Source organism: Trachemys scripta, chromosome 4, assembly GCF_013100865.1.
Source record: "Trachemys scripta elegans isolate TJP31775 chromosome 4, CAS_Tse_1.0, whole genome shotgun sequence".
Lineage (NCBI taxonomy): Eukaryota > Metazoa > Chordata > Testudines > Emydidae > Trachemys > Trachemys scripta.
This window is the reverse complement of record NC_048301.1, coordinates 114,715,637-114,727,895: the sequence shown is the minus strand read 5'-3', so window position 1 is coordinate 114,727,895 and position 12,259 is coordinate 114,715,637. Positions and strand designations below refer to the sequence as shown.

Sequence of the window (12,259 nt, the reverse complement as noted above, 5' to 3'; positions counted from 1 at the left end):
AAGAGCCCCCTACGCACACACCTGCCCCATTCTCCTCCTATCAGACTGGGCTGGCATGAGCTTGAGGCTTCTGCCCTGCAGTGGGGTGGTGGGACAAAGGGTTTCGGCCCTTCAGGGAGGGGGTTCTAAGAGATTTAGCCCCCTGGGGGGCATCAGGGCAGAAGCCCCGTGCCCCGTGCCCCAGCAGGCGCCACCCCATGGGGCAGGTCATGTATGTCTTGCAGCTCGGAGGGTCAGTAAGATTGGCCACTCCTGGTGTATAGAGTGAGGTCTTTTCTGAAAGCTAATGACACTGGTGATTAATATCACTGTAAAATGTGCATATTAACACTTGATATTGGGCTTTACAGTCTGCCCAGACAGGCGGAAATGTCACAGCTCTCTACCTGGCTCTTATGTAAATTAAGCACGGTAGCATGAGAAACAATGGAAGCCCTATTTGCCTAGAAATTAGCAGGAGGATGGAAAGCCCGCAGGAAGGGAAGAACAGCAGGAGGTCATTTTGCCTCTTGTAACAAGGAAGTTTAGGAAATAAAAGCAGAAGCAGAAGCAGAAAGCCATTTTTGGCATCCATCACTGGACAGATGGAGGAGGGGAGAGTTCTTACAGGCTGAGTGTCAGGAATCAGGGACTGCAGCAGAGCTAGTCTCTGGGCAGCCTCATCAGCACAGCTAGCCTGCAGCAGGCTGTTGGATTAGCCGTGCAATAGGAGGCTGCTGGATTGGCCTGGGCTTTACCACTCCTGGAACAGTCCAGCCCCATCTTGCATCAATTAGACAAATTCATTCACACTATGTCCATCATTTTTGGTGACCCCAACAGCGTGCAGACCACCAAGGCAGCCCTTCAGGCCTTACAGCAGGAGATCAGCCCATAGCCAAGTACACTGCTGAATTTTGTCATTGGCTTCTGACACTGGGTGGAATGAGGCAGCACAGCTCCACCATTTGCTCCTGGGGTTAAATGAGGAGATTAAGGATGAGCTTGCCTGGGTGGAGTCTCTATCCAGTTTGACAGCCTGATTGAATTGTGCATCACAATTTATGATTGCCTCAAAGAGTGATGTTGTGAGTGTACCTCAATTTTTCTAGAAGCCACCACTCCTCAGGACTCCGACACCCAAGGCACACAGGTCTTCCCTAGCATCAGAGCTCATGCAAGACCACCAGGTTTGCTTGCACTTCTCTGACTTGGAATAGCACCAATGCCGGGTTTCAGTCTTGTGCCTATGTTGTGGGGACCCGGCCATCTTGCCTTAATGTGTTCGGTAAAGATTTGGGTAGAACCGGGGCTGGGAAATGCCACATCCCCAGCCCTTGGGGTGGGGACCAGGCTGAACTGTTCTTCTTCCCTCTCCAGCAGTTCCCAGCACCCACAGGCAACAATTATCACAGCACAGAGACCCCAAGTCAGCTTCCAACGCAGCTCTGGACACCTCTATTAATTTGACTACTGGTAAACAATGAAAGATCACCCTAGAGGCCCCAATTGGGGCCTCTAGGTATCTTCATGGATGTAAACTTTGTTAAGACGCATGTGGTTCACACCCTATGGAAGGACCTTCCAGAGCTGGTTGAGACTATTGATGGGTCTCTCTTCTCCTCAGGACCTGTAACCTGCCATGTCATGCCAGTAACAGTTATCACCCTCTGGGGGCATCAGGAAACCCTACAATTTGGATTAATGTGGGCCCCTCATGTTCCCATTATCCTAGGTATGCCCTGGCTTACCACCCATGACCCTCAGATTCACTGGCAGAAGAGGACCCTATATTTTATTTCCAGGCATTGTTGGCTATCCTGTCTCCCAGGATCCTAGAAACACACCGTTGCAGTCTGTCATTCATGTCATCCACTGGAAGATCCCGACCTGCAGGCAGGAGAACCATCAAGACCCTCAGTGCCCTGCATGGCCCCACCTGCTGTGACCAAGATCTCCCACAGATACCATGACTTGACTAATGTTTTTGACGAGGGGAATGTGGACATCCTGTCCCCACATCACATTCACAATTCCCCAATTAATCTCCAGCGAGAAGCCGAGACCCTATTCGATTGGATGTCTGCCCTCTCCAAACCCAAACGTTGGGCTCTCCACCTGTATTTGTGGGAGAACCTTCAGAACGGTTTCATCTGCCGATTCACATCCCCAGCAGGTGCTCCAATCTTTTTTAGTCAAGAAGAAACATGGCTGCTTGTGTCCATTTATTGACTATCGGGCCCCAGACAAGGTGACTATAGAAAACCACTACAAACTCCCATTCCTCCACCTGTAACAGTTCAGGGCCAAGAAGAAAACATGGTTTGGCAGATTCTAGATTCTTGTCGAGTCCAGGGAAAACTACACTGTCTGGTTGACTGGGATGGGCATGGCCCAGATGAGTGTTCATGGGATCCCACAGACCACATCCATGCCCTGATCCTCCTGCATGTCTTCCACAACACTGACCCTGAGAAGCCAGGTCCTGTGGCCCCTAGACAGTGCCCTCAAAGGGGCGGTAGTGTCAGGAATCAGGGCCTGCAGCAGAGCTAGTCTCTGGGCAGCCTCATCCCCACAGCTGGCCTGCAGCAGGCTGCCTGATTAACCACGCAACCTGATTGGCTGCAGAGGCCAGCAGCCTAGCTCTTAAGGCAGCAGCAATAGCAGCAGCTTGCTCGCTGCTCAATGATCATGCCCACCACTGTGCCTGCTCCTGCTTTGCCCCCCAACTTGCCTCTGTTCTGCCCTTTGCCTTGAACCCATCCTTGCCTGATATCCTTCCTGCTCCAATTCCTGACTTCTGGTTTTGACCTTTGGCTTTCGCTCCTCTCTATGGACTCTAGCTTGACCCTTCATTCTGGTACCCAGTTTCTGTCTCTGAGTTTTACCGGGGGCTTTGGCTTCTGACCACTGACTATGGCTCTGACCCTGGCCACTAGGCTAGACCGCCCTTATCCCAGTTGTCTGACACTGAAAAGGATGGTCCTTCAACCTGGGGGAGTGGGGGGGGGGGGTGTTGATGTTTCTGGAAACTGAATATAGGTGAGAAAGCTACTTAGGCAAAAATTGTACCTTGCTAGATTAAGTTTTAGACTTTTAGAAGTGTATTTTGTTTTGTTTTACTTCTAACTTTCTAAGTTTTTTCCTTATACTTGAACTCACTTGAAATCCTATCTGTGTTTGTTTATAAACTTGTTTTACTATTAATCTAAACCAACAGTGTTGTGAGTGTACTAAAGTGAATGTCATCTCCAGTTCATTTGGCAAGTTGGTGTGTTTTGTCTCCTTAATGGAACAAAGGAACCTTATTATTTCTCTGAACTGTCCAGGAGAGGGATGGACATTATAGGCACACAGTTTTGGGGAAATTCAGGACTTGGAGTACATTGGAGTCATCCTGCTGGTTATAACTAAGGCTCGTGGAAGCCAGAGTGGCTGGCGTGGTGCTGGCAGGCTGCTGGGGTCAGGGTCTGCTGGACCAAGGCTGTCCTATACACAGGCACTCAGCGTGTGACCTGCATGCTCATGTTGGCTGGCTGTGAGCAGCCCAGGTCTGGAGCTACAGCAACAAGGCATTGTGAGATGACACAACCCCTCACTGGTCTGGATTGCACTCCCTAAACTGTGAAGCCCAAAACACTGTGATTACAAGTGCTTTAGGTCATAAGTATTTGGTTATTGCATGGTGTCACTACAGGGGACAGTTGTTGTTGCCTGGGTCCCCTAACTATGCATTTCTATGTCTTAAAATAAATTCAAACATGTTAAGTTTAACCTCAACTCTGAAGGTCCTGGGTTTAATAAAGTTTGATTGGGGGATAATTTCACCCTCCCTGTTATGTAATTTACCATAAATTACAGATATGTATTCTCAACTTTTTTTTCTGGAAATATATAGGACACTGGGACAAAATTCACTATTAATTAGGGGAAATAATCTATTTTGTTTTCACTTTAAAAAGTGTGCCTCCTCTCCCAGACGTGGACTCACTGTTAAAGGTGTAATTTCTGTTCAGAGACGGAACAATTGCAACCGAAATTACCTATTGTTCTTTGCTTGTGTGATGTTATTAATATGACCTGTAACCGTATAGATCATTGTTGCAACCACTGTTATATCTTTGCAGCAAATATTGTACAAAGGTTGTCGTGTGAGGTGTCTATGGAAAGGTTATGATTTGCTGATTATGATTATGCTAGCTGTATGTGTGTATCATTTTTGTAATTAAAGTTATAAATATTGGCTATGTACTTGTATCTCAATGTGTTTTGATTCTGAGAAGCCTTAGTAAAGCATTTGGTCAGCTTCTTGAGAAAGGATTTTGCAAGAAGTGCCCAATCAAGAAACACTTAATGGATAATGGATCTTGGGAGTCATAAGAAGTCTTCCTGGAAATGTTCAAGATAGCATGTGAGCAATGGCTGCTGCCTGTAAAGAACTGAGTCCTGCATGGACATGTGACTTGCCTGTGTGACTCGAAACTCCATTTTGCTGTAATTTTCCACAGTAAGAACAAAGAGGCGTCCTTACACCTGGAAAAGACTATAAAAGGCAGCTGCCTCATCTCCATCTTGTCTTCAATCCTGCTTCATACCTCTGGAGGGACTTTGCTACAAACTGAAGCTCTGAACAAAGGACTGAATGACCCATCCCAGCTGTGGATGTACTCTAGAGACTTGATTTGTGCCTGCAGTTTATTCCATCACTGCTACAAGCCTGAACCAAGAACTTTGCTATTACTGTATGTAATTAACTCCATTTAAACAATTCTAGCTCTCATCTATATCTTTTTCCTTTTATGAATAAACCTTTAGATTCTAAAGGATTGGCAATAGCGTGATTTGTGGGTAAGATCTGATTTGTATATTGACCTGGGTCTGGGGCTTGGTCCTTTGGGATCGGGAGAACCTTTTTTCTTTTACTGAGGTATTGGTTTTCATACCCATTCATCCCCATAATGAGTGGCAGTGGTGATGATACTGGGAAACTGGAGTGTTTAAGGGAATTGCTTGTGTGACTTGTGGTTAGCCAGTGGGGTAAAACCGAAGTCTTCTCTGTTTGGCTGGTTTGGTTGCCTTGGTGTGCAAAGGAACCCCAGCCTTGGGCTGTAACTGCCCTGCTATAAGCAATTTGTCCTGAACTGGCATTCACAGTTGGGTCCAACCAAAGCCAGCATACTTGTCTCTAAAATAATGGGAGTCATATCCCTGAAATGGAAGATAAAGACACAATTATTATTATTTGCACTACTATTGACTGTTTCCATAGACTATGGTTTTCAACAACAACAACAACAAAAAATCACTCAGCTCTCAGTGCTTCAAAGCATCCCATTTTCACCCACAACCCCTTGGCAATGGACCTTGGGTACTTTCAGTACTTCCAGGGGAACAAACAAGTTGAGATGCATGCAATGAATGTGCATGGTTGTGTAGTGCAAGGGTTCTCAACCTTGGGATGTGACTCATTCAGGGTAAGCCCCTGGCGGGCCGCGAGATGCTTTGTTTGCCTGAGCGTCCGCACGTACGGCCACTCACAGCTCCCAATGTCAGTGTTTTGCCATTCCCGGCCAATGGGAGCTGCGGGAAGCGGTGGCCTGGTGTAGTGCACAGCTCAGCTCCCCAGAAAGCACATATCTGCCAAGTATGTGCTCCTCCTGTTCAGGCTCTTATTCTTAGGCAAAAATCTTGCTCAACTCCTCATTGTATGGACATGCACTTGACACATCACCAGAGCCCTCGTTCTTCTTGGTACTTTTATACTTCTGCTGCTACTCTTTGGCTTTGTCATATTCATGTCTCTGGAACTCAACCCAGCAGTATCCTTCTCTCCCATTTGCTGCGCTAGCTGCTGGTAACTTTTGGCATCCTGGCGACTACTACAGAGATGAGATTGGACATGCTCCTCTGCCCAGAGAGAGGGAAGTCCAAGACCTCAGCATGAGACCATACGCAGGGCATACCTGTGGCAACGGCCTCAGGATCCATGTACTTGCACTGAGCTCTAATTGCAAATGCATGCTGTTAATAGTTCCACATTTAACTGCCCTGTGCTCTGCTTTCAAAACATGCACAAGGCCAGGCATCTGTGATTCTGGGTCCCCTGGTGATGAAGACGTCTATTGATTAGAGGAAGCTCTCTCCCTGTTCATAACAAACCAAAAGTCACTCCACTCTGCCTACAACCTATCGGAGAGTCTCTTGACCTTGCTCTCACATATATTGTGAAAAACTCAACAAGCACTAACAACATGAGTCAGATATCTTTCAGAAGCATCAGGCCCTGTCATGAGACACCTACATCTTCCTTTCAGGCTTGTATGTGCACAGTCAGGTTACATCTACTCTTGGAGCCAGGGGTCTGATTCCCAGCTCACATAGAATACTCACGCTAGCTCAATGAGAGCTATGTGAGCTGGGAATCGCACCCTTAGTTCCAAGTGTTAGATGCAGCCTTTGTGCCAAGGACATTAATGAAAATATTAAATAAGATCAGTCCCAAGACTGATCCTTGAGGAACTCCAGTAGTAACCTCCCTCCAGCCACTAGTTCACCTTTCAGCATAACCCATTGTCATCTCCTCTTTAGCCAGTTCCTTACGCACCTTACAATTCTTATACTAATCCCCATCTTTTCTAATGTAATTACTCATTTCTCATGTAGTATTATGTCAAATGCTAAACTAGAGTCCAAATATATTAGCTCTACTGCATTTCCCGTATATAAAAAAAATTTATCTCAAAAATAATATCAATGTACTCTGGCACGGTCTACCTTTGATAAACCAATGTTGTATAACATCCCCTTTCCTGTTCACCTCCATGAGTGTAAGTGTTCTTTCCTTCAACATTTGTTCTAAAACCTACAAGTCTTTCTCAAAGTCTTATTTCCATGCTTTTAAGGCTTGGGGTGAATGGGGCATGGTCCTTCCCAGTCTTAAATGTCTGTCACTAAATTGAGCCACTTTTATGGTGGGTCATTTGGCGATTTGAGCTATGAAAACTTACAGGGGAAAAAAATCAGTGTTTAAGTTTTAAAAATATAAGAAGTTACATAGGTATTTTTAGAGCTCAGATAACACTCACCGATGTGGCCACTCGCGTGGTCCTGGGGAATCTTCATTCAGGTCTTCAGTTAGAAAAGTACAGTTCTCTAGACAAACTGACGCCAGTTTACAGCAATTCTTTATACAGAATTGAAGAACAATTTGATCCATTTTGGTAAAGGTATGATTAGTTAATTTTAGCTCCGTGAAATGATTCATTGCACTCTGCACAAATTCAGTTTCTTCAATTTCATACAAACAGTAAAAATAATCCAGATAGAAAAACATTGACTCCTTATCAGAAGGCAATTTATCATAGTTGAACAACAACAAAAAGGGTTTCTCTTTAACCCATGTTAGTAAATTATTTTTAACTTTGGGTGAAAATTTGCAGCTAAGATTTTTCTCCATCTCCTCCATTCTCTTTTTATTTAAGAGACCAAACAGGAATCGCACTGTTAACATTAAATAATTCCTAGATTTTCCACATTTTTCAAACAATTTTTCCACAGGTTGTATAGCAGTTGCTGACTTTTTCACAGGTTCTTCTTTCTCCAACACATAAAACAAAGCTGCAAAAAACTCTTGAAAACTCAAGTGAATGAAGCTGTAAACACGTTCGCAGCCAATGCCTTTTTGAAACATGTTCTCATTCAGAAAGAGGGAATCAGGTTTATCTAAACCATGTTTCTTGACATCTTCTTCCTCGAACAGTATATTCTTCCTCCAGATTCCATCTGCAGCCAAGGAGCAAAGTTCATTCAAGTTACCTTGTACCTTTTGCTTTGAATTGCTGCTGTGACCCTCTAATAAACTGAAGAGATAGAGCATGTAGACTCCAGTGATTGTAGTGGAAGTTTGTGCAAGATCTTCACCTGCTTCCAGCTGCTGTTTCAGAACCGTGCAGATGATCCAACAGGCAATGGGGACAAAGCACATGGTGAACAGCATTTCGTTGTCTCTTACAAAGTTAAAGGCTTTGCTTGCTTGTTCTTCCTTCTCAAAGAACTTGTAAAAATATTCTTTTCTCTCATTTTCAGAAAACCCCAGGATCTCTGCATAACGTTCATCTTTCAAACACCGCCCAAGTTTCTCCAGGGCAATTGGTCTTGTAGTAATTAGTAAGTAAGATTTGAGAAGCACTTTTTTCCTAAATAAACTGCTCAGTATGATTTCCACTGGCTGCTTCTCACAGGGATCAGAGCACAGATTACTTGTTGGTTGATTAAAGGAAAATCTCAGTTCATCAAAACCATCAATTATGAACAGGAGTTTTTCTGGAGTCATCAGAATCTCTTTAGTTGGTGCATTATGATCAGGACAATTTCCTAAAATCAAATCTTCCACACTTCTCTGCTCTCTGTCAAAGTTAATTTCCCGACAATTTATGTAGAAAACATAATCAAACCTGCTCTGATACAGTTCTTCATTTGCCCAGTCCAACATGATCTTTTTTGCTGTCAGTGTTTTTCCAATCCCTGCAGCTCCCTGCAGCACGACAATTTGTGGTGATTGTTCCTTTCCATCAGATTCAAATAAATCGCCTATGGTGATAGGAGTAGCGTGCTCAGTCATGATCTCTGCATGTCTCCGTCCCAGGGCCATTATTTCATGTTCTCTCTGCTTTTCATGACGATGTTCATTTGTAATGATCAGCTTTGTGTATCTGCTGTTTAGTTTCACATTCTCACCAAGACGAGCGTTCATTTCTTTTATTGCGCTGTATTCATTTTTTATATGTTCTCTATACTTCATGCTGTAAGCTGAGTTAATGACAAGAAGCATTAGATATTATTGTAATGATACAATAAAGCTATTTAAATACTGGTACTGTAAGTTTATAGTGCCCCTTGCATCGCAAAGTGTCCCCACGTAAATTAACTATGGTCCTAGTCCTTACTCATATCAGTGGTCCCATTGAAATCAGTGATGTAAGAGAAGTGTAGGCTCAGACCTTCTGTGCATATACATAAGAATCACTTCACCAGTTACTGAAATGCAGCCACCTCTACGGTGAAACCTGTCAGATATTAACAGTGCACAATGAAACTCTAACAAAGTAGGGCATGAAGTGATGAAGAATTCTATGTATAATGGAAACAATAATGGGAATTTAGGTGCAAAGAATATAACTAAATATAACCTAAAATTTCTGCAGGGCGCCGAGGTTTCAAAAAGTGCCATAGCACCTGCAGGGACTACAGATGTTGACCTCTAGTTATTTTGCCTCCTTTAAAAGATGGCGTCCCTAGCAGGAGAGTGTCTTCCAGCATCATGCTGCTGCACTGGGTCAGTACTGCCTCTCAGGGCCGGCTCTAACTTTTTTGCTGCCCCAGGCAAAAAAAAAGAGCGCCGCCTCGCCATAACATCCCGCCCCCAAGCACTGTGGTACTGAAACCCTCACCCCCTCTGAGCGCCGCGCCACCAAAACCCCTGCCCCCCCCAGCGCCGGGCTGGGCTGCCGAAACCCACCCCTGAGCGCCACGCCGGGCCGCCAAAACCCCCGCCCCCCTGAGCACCACGCCAGCCCCCGCCACCCCCCAGTGCCGCGCCGCTGAAACAAAAACAAATAAACATAAAACCTCGAGCGCCACCCCACTGAACCAAAAAAACAACAAACCCCGAGCGCCCCCCAACCACCACAAGATTGGACGCCCCTTCCAAGGTGCCGCCCCAAGCACATGCTTGGTCAGCTGGTGTCTGGAGCCGGCCCTGCTGCCTCTGAGACAAGAGCTCCACCTACTCACCAGCACCATGTTCTGCAGCACCTGATTCTTTCCTGGAGATCTCCCCATTCATTTCCTCAACCCCCATCCAACCCCGCGTAACCTGTGTGATCTGATGAGCCTGCACTCTGAGATGTTACTTATTATTTCTACTAGTAAACCGAATGACTGGCTCATCTAGCCTAATGCTGGTAATCACTGATAATTATGCAATGCAATTCTTTATTGGAATGTCACATACCATTTACTGATCTTTCAGATGTTTGCCGAGGACCCAAAGCTGAAAGAGAAATTTCACATGAATATTAGTGTATCCAAAATCAGTGTCACGCAGTTCAGGACATTGGGACAAATCATTCATACAGGGTTCTCTGCATTAATAAGCTCCCTAGAAAACCCACAGCTGAGGCAGGCAAAGAGACTTTCTTTGGAGACACTAGTTCAGTGACCTGTTCAAAAAGGCCATCAGATGCAATACTCTTTTTCTTTTAAACCACTAGAGTAGCCACTTACAGTATGTCTACACAACAGTGTAAGCCTGGGCACAAGTTTAATCCCTCTTGTGCCATGCAACAATTGTGCTAACCTAGGGCTAAGATCTAGGGTCCCAGGACCCTGCAGGGCTGGAGGGTCTGAGCCCATGTTAAGCTGGGATCTAGGATCCAAGCCCTATTGCTTTTGTGTGTGCACGTAGCCCTGGCTTGACTTGGGTCCTCGAAGTCCTCTGGGTGTATCCCAGAGATCCTGGTTGCAGAGGAGCAGCGCTGCAGGCAGCCAGCCCAGCAGGTGGAAGCACTATTTTTGCCTGGTTGAGCATGATCCCTGATCCTGCTCATCTCCCAATGGCAGCAGCTCCTGCTCTGGCTCCTCCTCGCTGCTGCACAGAGCTTACCCGAACGAAGGAACAAAGCTGCCAGGCGGGAGGCAGCTCCCAACCACTGGGATGTTGGGAGTCATCCCTCTCCTGGCCATGCTGAGCCAGGAGCCCTGCTGCTCCCCATCTCTGCAGGGCAGCTGTGTGATCCCTACTCTGCTTTCTGGCCCTTGCCCCAGCCCCTCGGGGGCTGCATGTGTAGGGGTGGCTAGGCTGCATGCACTGTTGTGGGAGTCAGCCCCCAACATTTCCCTACAGCCTCCTTCAGTGGTGGCAGCTCCAGCTCCTCCTCGCTGCATGGCACCTGCTTGTTCCCGCTGTGCTCTCTGGCCCTTGCTCTTGGGCCCCCTGGGGCTGCATATGCAGGGGTACCCCAGCTGTGGCACTGTCAGGGTGGCAAGTGGGAATAAGCCAAAAACCTTCCCCGCAGCCTCCTCGTAATGGCATGGCACCCACCTCTCACAAGTGCCCCTTCTGGTCGGGTGCATCTTCAGTCTTTAAACAGCCTCAGCCCTGGTGTGACGATGCTGCCTGTGGGAGCTAGCTGAGGTCACTCAGTTAGGGTGAACTGCAAACAAAACGGAGCAGGCAAACCCCAAATGCTGGTGGATATTCCAATACTTAGATTTACCAAGCCAGCACAAAACAACTTCTGTAGTACCTCACTGGTTACTCAGAAATCCAAACAACGCAGTTCCCTCAAAGTGCCCAGCCTCAGGCCTCCATCCAGACACACCTGTCAGATATGATGATGATTACTGAAAATCTTATCTCATCATATAAAAGAAAAGGTTTTTCCAATTCCAAAGGATCAGCCGCAGACCCAGGTCAAATGATAACTTAGATCTTACCAAAAATGCAGTCTTATAGCCCATCACAGGCCTCTGGGCCTAGGCCACCCCATCACACTCCTATGGTGTTAGCTTTCCCCGCAGTGCATCCTTGCTTCTGTGCAGAGCTTGCCAGGAGCAAGGCTAACAGGTGGGAGACAGCTCCCAGGTGACAGGATATTCGGAGTCATCTCTCCCCTGGCTGTCATGAGCTGGGAACTTTGCTGCTCCCCATCCCTGCAAGGCAGCTGCTTGCTCCCATTCTATTCTCTGTCCCTTGCTCCTGGCCCCTACTGCCCTCCCTGGGGTTACATCTCTAGAGATGTGTGGGCAGCACGCATTGTGAGGGCAATGAGTGGAAATGGGCATGCACTGTGAGGGCAATGAGCAATCTCCAAAACATCCCATAGACTCTCAGGGATTCTTTATCCCAGTCTCCCGGGGTGTGGTGGGGCAGGGATAAGGAATCCCTGGGGGGTTCTGGAGAACCCTGCACCCCAACCCTGTGGAAACACTGCACCGCTCCATAGCTGGCAGCAAACAGCATGAGGTGGTAATGTGTCTTTCCTTTGCCCAACTTCAAAACAGACAAAAATAATAATAATAAAAAAAAACCAGAAACAGCTTAATTCAAAAGTCCATTTTTAAAAATTTAGTATTGCAAAGTTCTGTTTTACTAGTTGGGCAGCCCTGGAGACTGACATCCTAATTATCCTCAGAACAGGAGCACATGGGTGTTTTCCTACCACTGTGACTCAGCCTAGAGGTGCAGAGCCCAGCTCTCAGGTTAGATGGTAGTTCAGTA

The 12,259-nt window shown here is 46.4% G+C and overlaps 1 protein-coding gene across 2 annotated transcripts in view; it reads right to left on the bottom strand.

Moving 5' to 3' along the window:
* Nucleotides 1–12,259, bottom strand: part of LOC117877393 (NACHT, LRR and PYD domains-containing protein 3-like) — a 138,842-nt gene that overhangs the window by 86,181 nt on the left and 40,402 nt on the right. The window contains exons 1-3 of one of the 2 annotated variants that reach the window (XM_034770487.1): nt 11,081–11,210; nt 9,992–10,030; nt 7,065–8,787 (exon numbers count right to left, since the gene is read on the bottom strand). In XM_034770487.1, the coding sequence (XP_034626378.1) occupies nt 7,065–8,779 (1,715 nt within the window). In that variant the 5' untranslated portion in view covers nt 8,780–8,787; nt 9,992–10,030; nt 11,081–11,210. Of the gene's footprint in view, nt 1–7,064; nt 8,788–9,991; nt 10,031–11,080; nt 11,211–12,259 lie in introns of those variants that run through there. The other variant, XM_034770486.1, reaches the window with a different exon arrangement.